The following is a 16,575-nucleotide window of genomic DNA, read 5'->3' as shown; positions in this document are numbered from 1 at the left end:
GGCACTCTGACCTGCGCCTGCTCTCGCTCTGGCATTCTCGTTCTGCTTTTTAACAAATTCAGCACTCGCTGTAAGAGACACGCTGCTCCATTTGATTTTTCCACTTCAGAGCCGAGGCTGTTGATTGAGGCCTGTGTGTGTGTGTGTTAGAGCTAAGCGTTAACTCTCTCCTCTCCCCCGCAGGTTGCTACTGACAGACGTGCCTTTGACATCCGCTGCTGCTTGGACCGCTTGAAAGAGCAACGCCCCCCTCCCCCGCCCCCTTTTTTCCCGCTTCTGCCACCCGCTTCAGCGCCAAGTGACGTCCGCAGTCCTGGACGAGAACGGCCTCTGCTACGCACCTGGTCGCCACAGCAACACCCTCCGCCCCCCTGCGTGTGCCCCCATGTTGCTTCTCGAGTCTGTGTCATAAGGACGTATCCAGGCAGTGTGTGTGTGTGTGTGTGTGTGGGTGGGGACGTGTGTGTGTGTGTGTGTGTGTGTGTGTGTGAGTGAGTGAGTGAGTGAGTGAGTGAGTGTGTGTGTGTGTGTGAGTGAGTGAGTGTGGGCAAAAGGTGACTACTACTGCCTCTTTCCACACCGCCAACTCCAGCTCTCACCCCCTCTGCCCCCGTAAGCACACGTAATCAATAATGAGTTTCACCATCCGTCTGGCTTGGCAGTGCCGCTGAGGAGAGACTGAGTGACAGAAACAACCAGGAGACAGAAGGAGACGGAGGCCTCCACAGACAGAGGCTTCAAAAAACTAAAAGGTCACAACAATGGGCCTCTGAGTTTTCATTTCTGAGTGCCTACAAACGAAAAGCCAAAACACGTCCCAAGTCTCATCTCCCTTTTTAACCGAGTGCACAAACCAAACCGGACAGAAACAGAAAGAAGCTCCTTCTGCATCAGCGCCATCATATCGTCTGGATTTTGTTTTTGTTTTTTTTTGTGTGTGTTTTTAAGCCAAAATGGCGGTTAACGTGACGCCCATCCGGGACACGAAATGGCTGACGCTGGAGGTGTGTCGCGAGTTCCAGCGAGGCACGTGTTCCCGACCCGACTCTGAATGTAAGTTCGCCCATCCGGCCAAAAGCTGCCAGGTGGAGAACGGGAGAGTCATCGCCTGCTTCGACTCCCTCAAAGTGAGTAGTGACTCCACAGCCGACTTCTTTTCTTCCTAACACATCTTATATAGGGACTTACTTAGGGGATATGAATACGATCTAAAGCCACGGTCACATGACAAGCTTTATTGCGTCAAGTGCCTCATATCTGGATTTAGTATGAACACATCACCTCTGTCCTTAACTCTAGTTCACTGAAAAATCGATTCATCAGACATTTATAATCACGATAAACAAAGGAATTATTTTATCACCGCAAGTCGGATATAAAATGTTGGCTTTCGGTGTGTTTTAGACGTGTGTTTTTCCCTCTGTTGGAGAACCTTACACAGAATTTTAGTGGTTGAAGATCAAATTTGAGCTGATTTTTAGAAGAACAAGCAACTTGGGGCGTCTCAGAGAACAGAAATGGGTCACCGTTTACTTTTTCTGTGGAAAAAGCTAGCCGTTTTGGTTTCTTTGGAACTTTTCTGTGTATATATAACTAGATCAAAACAGAAATACTTATGGAAAACTACAAAGTCTACTTTTATATGAGCTTTATATTAACCACCACTGTGGAGTGGGACATGACAAAGACATACAATGCTGAACACTGACACGTATGTAGTCATGTATTAATAGCTCTGTTTTGTTTTGGCAGCTCTGTTTTTTTTGTCCAATTCATTCAGAAAATTTGTTTTCTGTAGGTATCTTCTAGTTTTGCTTTTTGCTTTTTTACGTAAACATTGAGAAAATTTCCTCTTCCTTCTGACGAATATAGGGGAAAGCTATCACCATAGATGAGCTACATTATGAAAGATCTGATTGGAACAGATCGGATTATCGTGTTCAGACAGTCAAGACCCCATCGTCCATTTTTGATGGTAAATCAGATTCGGGTTGCTGAACGTAGGCTGTAGCCTGAGCTGTCAGTTTGACTCGTTTCCTACAACCACATGCTTGTGTTTTAGGTTTAGATAGAATTGAAGTTTGTTGATGTTGATGAAGATGGTGGAGATAAATTGGTTCATGGTTGCTGAATGTTACCACAGAGTTCGAGCGGTGTTAAAGGTTAGAACTGCCGGAGCTGCTGATGTCGTTTTCTTTCACTTTCTTTGTGTGCTCAGTCCTCAGAGATGTGTAAAGTGAATGTTGAGGGTTTTTTCCCCTCTCTAATAGCGACCTGTGATTGGCTTGAAGTATTGATTATTTCAACCATAAGAAAGCACTCTACATGTCAAGAGAAGCAGTATTACAGACCTCTCTCTCTCTCTCTCTCTCTCTATTATTATTATTATTATTATTATTTAAATTTTACTTATAATATTTACTATATAATTATAATGTATAATTTACTTTTAATATATTTTTTTAATTAATCAATTAATTATTTAATGTATTTAAATTTATTTATTTTTATTTTATTTATGTATGTTTTTTTCCTGCTTACGTAGATATCAAACTATTATTGCTTGTTTTCTCCTAATATCAATGGTAAAGTGAAAGTCTTGTCCTGGCTTTATGACCAGTCCAATAAAGGTGGTTTTAAAACTCAAAACTCACTCACTCTCTCTCTCTCTCTCTCTCTCTCTCTCTCTCTCTCTCTCTCTCTCTCTATGTATATTATTATTTTTTCTTTCCAATTTAAAATCTAGCCTTGCAATGGAAGTGCATCATGAATCATGCACTTTCTAGAAGGACTAATGAATTATTTAGTCGGAATATATTGATAAATTGATATTGCATAACCTATTGTTTGAGATGATGCGGGAACTGTTCTGGTCTCATATTTTTGTTTGTTTGTTTGTTTGTTGGTTTTTTATGGAACCTATGGCAAATTACACTTGACATTGAAACGACTACATGTCACAGTACCGACTATGTATATGCTACGCGTTTGGGATTAACACAACTATCTGCTTATATTAGGAAATGATTCAGAAGAACAGGATGTGCAAGAGAATTGTGACAGAAACCTTTTTGTAAAGAACTAACCTGGAAAAACATACAGCAGAAAAGTACCTTTTGATACGGATCACTGTGTTTAAATAATAGATTAAAATGACTAAGTCGACAAAATGAAGGTGTTTAAAATAAACAAACTGTATTTGTCACATACAGAGTACAACATGTAAGTAATGCTTTTAAACTGTCGGGGTCATAAAAATAGAATAAAAATAGTCGTAATAAAAATAGAAATCGAATTACCTGCACAAGCAAAAGGGGGAAAAAAATGTAGAAAAATATATACATAAAAATCTTTCTATACGCTTTTTAAATATATTATATGATTTTAATGATAAACAACATTTATTGATTTTTCTTTCTTGAATAAACCCAATATTTATTGTTAATTATTGAAATTAAAATCAAACATGCCATGCCTTTATTTAAACTTCCTCCACAGCTTTATGCTTTTATTTAGATAGATAGATAGATAGATAGATAGATAGATAGATAGATAGATAGATAGATAGATAGATAGATAGATAGATAGATAGATAGATAGATAGATACTTTATAAAGGGAAATTCACAGTTTCCAGCACTATCCACAAACACAGGTAATAGATAAAATAGGAAGGAATATAACAAAAAATACTAAAATACCCAAATTTAGGGTACAAAAAATATATCAAATAAGAAAATATTACACAATTTAACAAAATATTGCAGAAAAATACTAAATACAGAGATTTAAGGAATAAATATAGAGAATTAGATGAAAACAAGATAAGTAATTTGGATTTGATGTGTTGATATTATTTTCTATCTAAAATTGAAATTAAATGCATTCGCCTTTTTCTTTTCCGTAATTTTCAGTGTGAACAAACTACTAAGTGCAATTTTTCCAGACACAACTTGCGGCATTACTTTACACTGAAATTTACAGAAACCGTATATATCATAAGCATGACATAACCATGTCATAAATATGTCATATACAGGATTATGTTACCATTAACGTTTGTTTTCTACTCTGCCATGTAATGGAAAGCCCATTAGGACAGCTCTTTATTACATTAATGATGAACTTCTGCTTTGGGAATTGAATTTACCTCTTCGAAGGAACTCACTCGTTTTCTAGTTACTGAACATGCTGATAATAAATAGTAAAAAGGGGGAAAAAAGACCTTGAAAGATTGTTTCTATGGATACAACCCATGGACATGTCTCAGGAAATGAGCATTCAGCTTGTAATTACTTCCATTTTCAACATGACGTTAGTACGCCATTAGTGTGTCATGATACACCATGGCTTTAGGATATTATGGATGTCAGTTGACCGTATAAACATTCAACAAATGTTAGCAAACTCACAAGCTGTCCTAATGAGCGTGTAAATTGGCGCAGGACACATTTATGAAGTGTTTATGTCAGCAACAGGTTTCATGTAACGTTGCCTAAATAGGATGCAACGAGTAAAGTAAGACTCTCCTGAAGCTAATCTAACTGACTCCAAGTTACCGACTAACTCAGTCTAATGAGCAGACTTAAACTAACTAAGAAAAAGCCAAACACTTCAGAGTGGACGATGGCAGAGATGAGGTTTATTGTGGTCAGCGCTGAGTACAAATTACAAGGTGCTCACATGGAACATCTCATCAACCCCACCAAGCTCCGTGTCCATGTCCATGTTTCTTATCACTCATGATGACATCAGCCTGACTCCTCAAGTCGAAACGCTCCACCTATTTTTCTTTTGTGGACTTTCCAGGACATTATTATATTCTAATTTTACATTTATTTCCCATTCAGCATTAATATGAAATATATATATAATGGATGTCTTATCCCTATCAGTATGATTTGTTTTGTTTTTAACATTTTTCACTGTGAAACATTTCCATGTTGAGAAGACATCATGAGTATGTCAGAGTCGCCATCCCTTTTCCATGTTAATTATTCTGAGATTATAGCTAATTTATGCATTTTGAATGATATGTTTTAGCTTTGACCTGATTTTCCCCAAACCTTTATCAGTGTGCTTCAACAAAGCACCGATTCTCCCAGACTTCAGCTGCAAGTGTCTCACAGATCTAACTCTGAGTGGACTACCTGACCTTGACTTTAACTTTAGAGGATTCACAATGGACGCTGCTGTGCAGGCTCTATCTGTTTTTTGATAAGAATGTTACTGTTAATTCATTAGCTGCACAAAGACTATTCATTCTTCAACAGACACACGTCCTTCTTGTGAACTTACTTCATTAAACCAATAACAGAAATATAATATATAATATAATATTCATATAGGCCTAAAAAAACCATATTCTATGTTAGTGCATGATTTTAGAATTGTCCTTGTGGTTGTATTTAGACATGTGGTGCTCATGGGAACGTCTCCTTCTTTGCCCTGAATTGAGACGTGAACATCTGTGTGTCCTCTAGCTTCAGGGAAATTTTTAATTATATACATGCACATAGAAATTGGATTAAAGGGGAGTTAGAGTTGTTACCTAAAATGGCCTTTCGTTATCGATCGTGCTCTCTGACGAAGCGAAGGTTCGTGTCCTGACCTGCCATGTGCATGTTCGTATCTGTGCCGCTCATCCGATTGACAGACTCTTTAATAAACAAAAAGGCTAATGCAGTATATGAATCGTGAAGCAGAGACGGTCATAACTGACTTCCCCAGACACACTTATGAAAAAAGACTGAAACCGGCCACCTTTTCTAAAGAATTAACCTGGAAAGTCATACAGCAGAAAAGTACCTATTGATATGGATTACTGCATTTCAATACTTTTACAAAATATTGAAAATAAACAAACTATTACAAACTCTTTTTTTCACTTTCAGAGTATAAAAAAAACGGTTGAAATAAAAATAAAATAAAAAATAGTCGAAATAAGAACAGAAACAGAATTACTTGCACAAACAAAAGGGAAACAAATTGTAGAAAAATATTTTTTTATTTGTTAAAATATATAATATGATTTTAATAATGCAATTATTGAATAATAATAATAAAAAAATAATGTCATTTTTTGATTTATTAATTTTTTGATTTATTAATTCTTGAATAAACCCAATATTTATTGTTTATTATTGAAATTAAAACCAAACATGCCATGCCTTTATTTCGCAAAAGCTTTATGCTTTTATTTGGATTTAAAGTACTGAGATAATTTTCTATCTAAAATGAAAATAAAAAATGCAAAAATACATTCACCATAATCCATGAACATGAACAACACGCAGCTACATGGCTGAATACTTTAATGTTTAATGAGGCAGACATTTATTTTTCCAAGGTGGAATTATGAGTATGACAAACAAAGACTATAATAATTAGACACAGCTAGAATTAAAAAAAAAAAAAAAGAATAAATAAATGGATAAAACAAGATAAAAGTTATCACTGAATAGTGATAACAGGTACAAGGCTATAAATCAGACTGTTTTTTTGTGGTGAGGTTTTGTTTTGGTTCGTTGTGGAGAGCTTCAGGTTATTATTTTGACTGAGATTGTGAGGAGACAGAAACAGAGGACTTGACTTGTTTTGGATTTGGTTCACGGAGACAAAACTTATCCCATGTGTTTTTATTTCTTTGTCACTTCTTTAAGCATGTTTAAATGTCAGTTTACACCCGACCCATCATTTTCGAGAGGATAAACCTTCAACTTTTCCAGATAATGGATAATGTAATCTCGAACCTTCTAGCTAGTCTTTCTATACCTTCAGCTACAATCATTGACATACCTGCAGAAGCAGAAACTAGCAGCTGAACTAGGGTCATTTTTTTCAAAACAACTATATATTTTTCCAAGTCCTCGGATTCCCCCAGTGAAAAATGCTGCTATTGATAGTTTAATAATTTAATTTGAAGCAAGAACATGAAGAGCTTGAGTGTGACAGACTTTCGTTACTTATTAGGTTCGTTAGCTTTGTAGCTTTGGACATCTAGCCGAGCAACTATATTCCAGGCGAAGGGAACATTGTTTAAACTTTTTTATTTATTCATTTTTTTGCCGAACCTTCCCCTTTAAACCTTTAAACACCATTTACGGCATTAAAATTTGATGGATTCTGCTTCAGAGGAGGTTGAATCCTCTTAGAATGCGCTAGAAACTCTGCTGCAGTGGAGTTGTGTGTGAAATAATATAAATGCGATTAAGAAGATTTTGTGCTACATCACTTTAAGGCCTGGATTGTGCTGAAGGGAAGAACACTGTGTTAGTCATACAGGTTAAAGGGGCAGCTTGATCACACACACACACACACACACACACACCTTGGCTTTTCCCTGCCAGTTTCTCTGCCCAGCTTCTGACAGAATGGCTGCTGGAATCATTTACACCTTTAGCAGAGAAGAAAAAAAGGAGGAAAAAAGAAGAAACCTTTCTTACTACGTGGCACGACATTGCGTTCCGACTGGATTTGTCACCAGAAGAAAAGAAAGGAAGCGCAAAAAAAAAAAAAAAAAATTTCCTTGAGTGAATCAGATCCAAGTTCTTCATCGAATGCTTCACTTTCAGTTAGTCAGATTAGTTCCAGGAAAAAGCCAGACACAAAACAGGAAATTATGTGTGAGGAACGAACAAAGGCCACCTTTCCACTCATTTGGCTGAAACGTTTTATCTAAAGAGACTTACTGATATGCCCAAGAATCCATTTATACTGAAGATCGGAATAGTTTTAGGACTTGAACGCAAATGTCTGGCCTTTAGGCTTCATCTCTACATAATCAGTGTCCTATTTTTACAGTACAGACTCACACACACACAACTATTGCCAGTCTTTTCTTTTTAAATATATATATATATATATATATATATATATATATATATATATATATATATATATATATATATATATTATTAGAGCTATTAGTATTCTAATTAGAGCTGTGCTCAAAAATTTAATGTTAATAAAGGAAAATCAGACACCTAAACCTTCATAACTGTCACAAATGCTCAGGATTTTTCTGTGACATTTGCTTTATTGACATTCAAGAGCAAAAACCTGACATTTAAATAAAATTAATGATTTATTTTTAAGATATTTATTTATTTATTTATTTATTTCAATTTAATTAACCTGTAAGAAAGAAAGAAGGAAAGAATCCCAATAAAAAAAAAATTATGATTTTGTTTCTCAGGATTTTCTTTGCTTAGGAAAGCGATTATTTATTTTTTATTTTTTTTACTATTATTATTTTCTGTGATCCATATGCTATAAATGCTAAAAAATTATGTAGTCCTACTGAAAAGAATTTCATAGTATATATATTTTAAGGCTAAATAAAATCAATGTAGATTGGAAAGGAATATTACCTGAATCAGTAAATATCAGTAAATATAATATTAAAACTAATTACTTTTTTTTTTTAAAATTACTTTTAAATAAATTAAAAATAATATTAATAAAATGAATAATTAAAAATATTTAAATAATGTAGGTAAAAATGGACACCAATAAAGAAATAATAAAGTAAAATTATTACATAAAACAAAAAATATATAAATAATAAATTAAAAAATGTATATAAATTGGAAAATAAACAATCAAAAATGAAATAAAAATGTTTTTTTTAAAAAATCATTTAATAAATCATAATATTTGAATAAAAATACACAAAATTAAAAATAGGTTTTGAGGCACATCTTTAATTTTTTTAATAAAATTGTAAAAAGTCTAATATATACATTAAGTTCCATCTAATCATGTCTACACACACACACAGACACAGACACACACCCACACACACCGTCTGCATCAAACCCATACCGTACCTCTGACACATACAAACACTTCATTCCTCAAGACAACACACAAACCAGCTTGTTTTAATGTAAACTGCATACACATTCCCTCGAGATGTATTTCTATTTGAAGTCAAGAGGTCTGGACAGTTTAGACATGTGTGCAAACACTTTTCTCCAGCGCTCTGAGTGTGAGTGTGTGGGATGTGGCATTGAACATACATGAGTTGCATGGTGAGAGAAGCTCAGGGAGACTCTGCCAGCAGCAGATGGAAACTTCAAATAAAGCAAATAAAGAATAAATAAAGGGCATTAATGTTCACCAAACACCATAAAAACAGAAATACTCCCATTCTGGGAAACACATAGCTTTGATTAGCCACTTTTCCTGTAAAAGATCTATGCTCTGAATAAAAAGCGGCATCGTATTCACTATGTGTTTTTGTTTTTATTTATCGATCCACACTTATAACCTAGTTTATCAAGTCTGCCAAAAAAAAGAGGAAAAACAACAACCCTGGCAATAACAAATGCTCCGTTTTATTGCCCTGAGTAGTTATTTACTGAATAGTCGTGCTAAATATATTGCCGCTTTGCCAGCGTGGAGTGATATCATTTCAATATTTGACGCCAAAAGGAGCCTTGTGTAATATGTATGATGTTAAAATACGCGGAAAAGGCGGCGTGAAATCGATGAGTAGGAAATGTTGTTACGATGATTGCTTATAGTTCGATGAGGATTTACCACAGAGTAAAAAAAAAATCATTTGGCTATTGATTGGATCTAATGGGTTTGCAGAGAAAAGTCTATTAGTGGGTAAAGCATTACAAAGGGGGGCGGGGTTTGTGGGTAGTAGGGGGTGGAGCTAATATTGCAGTTGAGGGGTGCAGCACAGTTTAACAGGAGAGAAGAAAGGAAAGAAAGAAAGAAAGAAAGAAAGAAAGAAAGAAAGAAAGAAAGAAAGAAAGAAAGAAAGAAAGAAAGGACCAACTCAAGAAAGCAAGGAAGGAAGGAAGGAAGGAAGGAACAACCAACTCAAGGAAGAAAGGACGGAATCAAGAAAGAAAGAAAGAAAGAAAGAAAGAAAGAAAGAAAGAAAGAAAGAAAGAAAGAAGGAGTGACAGGGTGAAAAAGAAGGAAGGAAGGAAGGAAGGAAGGAAGGAAGGAAGGAAGGAAGATTTAATGAAGTTTATTGTAACATATTCACATTTTTTTTCCTTTTTAATTATTTTCGTTACACTGAAAAGGAAAATGATCTTCTGCAAAGATATAAATGTAGCACTACTGAAAATTATTTAAATATTAATCTTTAACAGAAATAAAATGGTATAGAAAATAGAAATAAAAATTAATTAAAATAAAATAAAAATGCAATTTGAATCTAAATATTTAAAAAAAAAACTATAATTAATAAAATAAAATTATTTATTTATTTATTTAATTTATATATGGATACCAATTGGATGGATATGAATAAATATGGGTAATAAAATGAAAATAAAATTTATTTAAAATTAAAGAAAAGGCAACTTGTAAATAAAACGTCATGTTTAAATTATTATTATATTGTTTATAATTATTATTTATCAATTATTAATAATGTTTATTATTAATGTTATGTTTAAATTATTTATAATAACCAAGAAAATTCAGAGGATGTAACTGTCACGTCCGGGCGCCCCCGCCCTGTGCGGGGCTCGTACGCGGACCTTCGTGGTAGCGTGTTCACTTGCACGCCAGGAGAAGACAGACCCATACACATGATACAGCAAAGCGCTGCTTTTATTTAAACACAAACACAAGACATGGGAACAAACAAAACTTAACTCGCGTCATAGCATGGTTGGCCAAAACAAAACCAAGACTTAACTAAACATGAACCTGAACTTGACTAAACAAAAACGAAACCAAACTTGACATAACCGTGTGACCTAAACATTAAACAATGACCGACAAGGACAGACACAAGAGGATCCCTATTTATAGGGATTAACATTAGGGAAAAGGGGAACAGGTGATACAACCTGATCAGGAGAATAGGCAAGGCATAATACACAGAAAAGCAGGCTTGCGAGGTTCACCTGCCCACGCCCTCTCCAGGCCTGGCAGGGAACTGTCCAGCTGTTCCTGACAGTAACATTAACTTTCTCAAAATATTAGCAAAAGAAAAATCATGCTAAATCATGCCCTTCTTCATCTAAAACACTTTCAGATGGGTTGAGCTCATATCAAAAATGGCCGTCATGTGTAGAGAAGTTAGTCGTAGCATTTCTAATAAGCTCTATGACATTTCTCGCGATCATTTTTATTATCTAAAAGTTTAAATGAGCACAGCAGCGTGCACCAGTAACATAAATCTCGCTTTCCTAATGATGAAGGAGGACATGAGGGAAGACCATGTGTTGTTAAAATGAACTCTGTTTTCAAAAAAAGGCAGCTGGCCGTGACAGCGTGGCATAGATGGGCCGTTTTAATGGACATGATTGCTTTTCAAAGCAGATGGGAGGGTTGTGTTTGGCAGCAGAGCTCATATAATTGAGCTGTCGGTCGAAGACTTGTGTGAAGAGAAAATTGCCCTGTACTCCAGAGGTTGCTGCTGATTACAGTGACAGTTGTTTTAAGGCTTTGGTTCACTGCTTCAGCCTTTTATTTTTTTAGTTGTTGTTGTCTTTTGGCAGTTTTTGTACTATGGTATGTCAGGACATTGCGTTATGGTTTTTGTTGTGGAGATATTTCTACTTACAGTGCATCCACTTGCTGTTTGCTTTGCTGTACAGACAGTGTGCCGCTAACTTCATTCCTCTCATAATACACTAGTTTGGCTAACTGCTAAAGGTTCAAGGCAGGAATTTCAAACTGGAGCTGCGCTAACACGAAGGAATTTGGAAATTGTTGCTGATTATTATAATGGATTTGCAGAGAAAAGTCCATTAGTGGGTAAAGCATTAAAAAAGGGGGGGGCGGGATTTGTGGATAGAGGGGGTGGGGCTGATGTTGCAGCTGAGGAGTCCAGCACAGAAAGAAAGAAAGAAAGAAAGAAAGAAAGAAAGAAAGAAAGAAATGAGAGGCAATCAAGAAAGAAAGAAAGAAAGAAAGAAAGAAAGAAAGAAAGAAAGAAAGAAAGAAAGAAAGAAAGAAAGAAATGAGAGGCAATCAAGAAAGAAAGAAAGAAAGAAAGAAAGAAAGAAAGAAAGAAAGAAAGAAAGAAAGAAAGAAAGAAAAAATGAGAGGCAATCAAGAAAGAAAGAAAGAAAGAAAGAAAGAAAGAAAGAAAGAAAGAAATGAGAGACAATCAAGAAAGAAAGAAAGGAAGAAAGAAAGAAAGAAAGAAAGAAAGAAAGAAAGAAAGAAAGAAAGAAAGAAAGAAAGAAAGAAAGAAAAAAGACTTGATATTAATATTAATTATACAAAAATGATTAACTGCTGAAAAATCTGCTCACAGTTTAAGGAAAAAATATTTGGATACCAATTAATTAACCAAAATAAATTAAATTAAATTAAATTAAATTAAATTAAATTAAATTAAATTAAATTAAATTAAATTAATTTAATTTAATTTAATTTAATTTAATTTAATTTAATTTAATTTAATTTAAATTAAATTAAATTAAATTAAATTAAATTAAATTAAATTAAATTAAATTAAATTAAATTAAATGTTTTTACAAAATATGTTTTGATGCAACTCTTTAACTGGGCAATAAAAGTTGTAGTAAAAACTAAACAGCACAAAGTCACCTTAATATCTAAATACACAAGGTACCATCCTACCTAATCTAATCTAATCTAATCTAATCTAATCTAATCTAATCTAATCTAATCTAATCTAATCTAATCTAACTGTGTCCACACACCTGAAGCAACAATGGGTGCTTGAATTTTTATTTATTTTAATTTCTTTTGGTAAACGTGAAACAAATCTGACGTGTGAAGATTTTCCTAGGTTACAGATCACTATCCTGCCGCGCCTTCGATCCATCTGAAAAATCCTTTTCCAGTATTGGGTAATGCTGTGATAGCTCCGCCCCCCCTATAGTCAGATGTTTCTTTCAGCAAACTGTAAATTTTAGCATGCGTGTGTATGATGCTGAGACGACAGGTATGCTTAAACGAATTAACATAATCAGTACGATATTTCGAGGCCACAGAGAGTTTTATTCAAAGTAACGCGAGCTAATGATATCCGTGTCGCAATACCAGTGACGCCAGTATGTCGTCAACGTCACCATGGCGACCTAATCCATCAGATTTCTCATTTTAAAATGCAATATGGGCTCCATACTCATGAAACAGATCTCGTGAAGCTATCCTATCGCAATCTGCGTTTACAAGTAATGAATTTTACCAGGGAAAAAAAATTAAAAAAATCATCCTGTCTGACCTTGTCTCATCTCAATAAGCACTGAAAATGCACCACGGTAGACTGGCTCCACATTTTTTTTTTCCCCCATATGCTCGCAGCCGTGCCAGGAGCGTCGGCGTGAAAGCGAGAGTGTAGGTGTGGCTTTGCCCGCTGTGGTGTCTTTGCCCTTGTTCAGGTGTGAGAGACACAAAGAGAGAGGCGGAGAGCTTTTCCGGCGTCTTCCTTTCTCTCCTGAGCATAGCCCGTAACCAGCTCTGTGAGTGATGAGCACACCTCGCAGTACACTAGAGATGCATGGAGGAAGAAATAGACGGAGCAGACTTTGATGCAAACAGTTAATAGTGACAGAGGAAGACAGAAAGGCGATAAAGACATAAGGAGAGGACGCTAGGACATATAAAGGACAAAGCGTGCAGTTTAATGGTGGAAAAAATGAGCAAATTGGATCAAAGCCGCACTCGGAGGGACGGTCGATGTTTAACACCCGGTTTCAGTCTCGTCCATCAGTCAGAGAGAAAAGAGGCCAGGGACGAGCGATCACAGTAGATTAGCTCACGCCAAATCAACACCACGGACATCGCTGCCGACTTCGGTGCCGTAGAATAAAGCGCAAAGTATCGATCCGATCCTGCGTGCTACATGTTTCATGTTTCATCAGGACTATAGAGGATTGTTTTTTTTCAGCTTCTCTATTCTCTCTAACCCAGACACTGAGTTGCTCTTCACACACACACACACACACACACACATGCATACAAATCAGCGATAGAGAAGAGCCAGCAGGGGGGTCACGAGCTAGCAGGGGGGTCACGACTCACAAAGAGCTAGTACAGTGCATCTCTTTTTCCCTTTTACTATCACACACACACACACACACACACACATCCTCATTTCCATTTCACAAAGCATATCTGTCCATCCTTACAGCTCTTTATCTCAGATTTAGCTAGATGACATTACTACTTTTACATCAGAAGGAAAACTAAACAATGCAAGAATTTATACCATGCTAGCGTAGAAAGCAGGAATGACATCCATTAAAGTAAATGAAATATTTATTAATACACAGATGTTCCAAATATTTCACACATTGACGAGCAAGTGAAATAGTAGCAGGTATCGTTCATGCTTAAAATGCAGCTAAGCTAGCTATTTCGAGCCAGCTAGCGCTATACAACTACAACTAACCCTAATTCATATGAAAGAAAGAATCTGTCTTTTTTTTTTTAGCTAGCCTTAATGCTAATAACTCGAAATCAAAGGGTGACGCTAGAGTTAGCTAGTGAAGAAGAAGAACAGCAGGATAAGTTAATCTCCAGGTTCCTCTCTTTGGCTTTGTAAAGTGGATCTGAGACACGCTCTTCCACATGATTAACCTCTCGCTGGGCTTGATAATTAGTAAACAAGTTGAATCAGGTATAATAAAGCAGGCGAAGAAGTGAACTCTGCCGTGTTGTGGTCCTCTGGGACTGAACTTAGCAAGTGTCTTGTTTATTTTGTGCATTAACTTATTTAAAGAGCACAGGAACAAGTTATTAAGCCAAGTGGAAATACAGATCGACTGTATTGATGCTGAGCAGTTGCCTGGTGGGATCGAGGTAATGTGACTCTCTGGAGAAATCCAGGAAAGTAGAACCTCAATCGCTCCCTGACTAAAAATAACCGACTAAGAGGGAATGTGGGGGGAGTTACCCCAACAACCTAACAGCCCCTTTCTCTTTCTTTCTGTATCTCTCTTCAAACACAATATTTCACACAATCTGAGCCCTAACATGCCATGATGCTGAATATTGTACAAATGATGATGTCACACAGCTAAACCCTACAGGTTAGCTAAACCTTAGCTTCACCTTGACCAATACGCAACCTTAACTTCACCTTTATCTAAACTTTCACCATAAATACCATCACCTGAGCCTGAACTTCTTCTTAAATATAACTTAACTGTCAATGTTACCTCAACTTTGCATCAACAATAACTTCACCTCCACCACCTTAAATTCTTAAATTCACTTTAATTTTACCTACACAGTAACTTCACCTTGACCAATACTCAACCTTATAACATCTCCCAAATCTAAACTTCACCTAAACAATACCCTCACCTCAGCCTTAGCTTCAGCTTATCTGTACATTTTACCTTAACTTCACATTAACAATAACTTAACCACGACCAGTACTTGGTACCTCAAGTGGTGAAGTCTCCGGGTTGTTGACCCGAAGGACCAACAATGGGACATGCGAAGAAAGAATTTCATTGCACTGTAATGTATATGTGAGAAATAAAAAGTCTTCTTCTACTAGTAGTTCCACCTAAACAATACCATCATCTTAACCATAACCTATCCTGAACTTTTACTATAATTTTTTTTACCTTAAAGTCATTTTTTAATTGTAACTTTATTAAATTTATCTTGCCCGATACTCCACCTTAATTAATCATAACTTCACCTTTACTTCACCTTAAATATAACTTCACCTTAACCACAACATCTCCTGACCAATAACCATAACCTGTAACATAACTTCCCCTTAAAATAACATCACCTTAAACCATAACTTATAATACTATAATATATATGCGACAAATAAAGGATTTCTTCTTCTTCTAAACTAAACTTATACTTGTACACGACCTTATACTTAACTAAATTATATCTTCAAATTAAACCTTAACTTCATCATCATCTTCTACTTCTCCTACTCTTTCTTCCTAATGTTGCCTTAAACAAACCTTTATCTTATCTTTAACGTCACCATTTTTTCACTTTATAATACCTTCATCGTAACCAAAATTACTTTAACTTCCGCTTAAACTAAATTTCATTTACCGTAAACTAAACTTTATTTTAACTTTAACTCCACTTTCTTAATATAACTTCATTGTAATCTTTATTCATAACTTACTCTCGAGTTGGATAACACCTTAGCATCAGGGTAGTGCTGCCAGGAATACTTAATACTGAAATTAAAAATTAAAAGCGAAACTCAGAAAAATCAGGACATATAAATGATTATATATATATATATATATATATATATATATATATATATATATATATATATATATATATATATATATATATAAATATTAAACTTAATCCCAAGCTTGGGGCTTGCTTTCAGTTCTATAAATGCTACATAAGACACGGCTTCATTTCTCTCTGGATCGTCTGACTCTCTCTCTCTCTCTCTCTCACACACTCTCTCTCTCTCTCTCTGTATATAAAGTATGTCCTGTATCAACACACACTCAGAATATGCCCTACTTTATATAGCAGGACACTGAAGGGACAGATGTCTGGATCCAGAAATGGAAATCGGTCTTACTATATACACTGTCGCAAATGTTACTTCTATTCGTTCGCCCTAGAAACGTTCGAGAGGTTTCTCGAAAGCGCAAAGCATTTG

The 16,575-nt window shown here is 35.5% G+C and overlaps 1 protein-coding gene across 14 annotated transcripts in view; it reads left to right on the top strand.

Annotated features, from left to right (window-relative positions):
* Window positions 1–16,575, top strand: part of LOC131370762 (muscleblind-like protein 1) — a 131,668-nt gene that overhangs the window by 47,715 nt on the left and 67,378 nt on the right. For all 14 annotated transcript variants that reach the window (XM_058418221.1, XM_058418222.1, XM_058418225.1 and 11 more), the window contains exon 2: window positions 184–1,127. In XM_058418221.1, coding sequence (XP_058274204.1) covers window positions 954–1,127 — 174 coding nt within the window. In that variant the 5' untranslated portion in view covers window positions 184–953. The remainder of the gene's footprint in view (window positions 1–183; window positions 1,128–16,575) is intronic.

This window comes from Hemibagrus wyckioides, linkage group LG20 (genome assembly GCF_019097595.1).
Source record: "Hemibagrus wyckioides isolate EC202008001 linkage group LG20, SWU_Hwy_1.0, whole genome shotgun sequence".
NCBI lineage: Eukaryota > Metazoa > Chordata > Actinopteri > Siluriformes > Bagridae > Hemibagrus > Hemibagrus wyckioides.
Note: the sequence above shows the minus strand (reverse complement) of the source record. Positions and strands in the feature narration are given on the sequence as shown.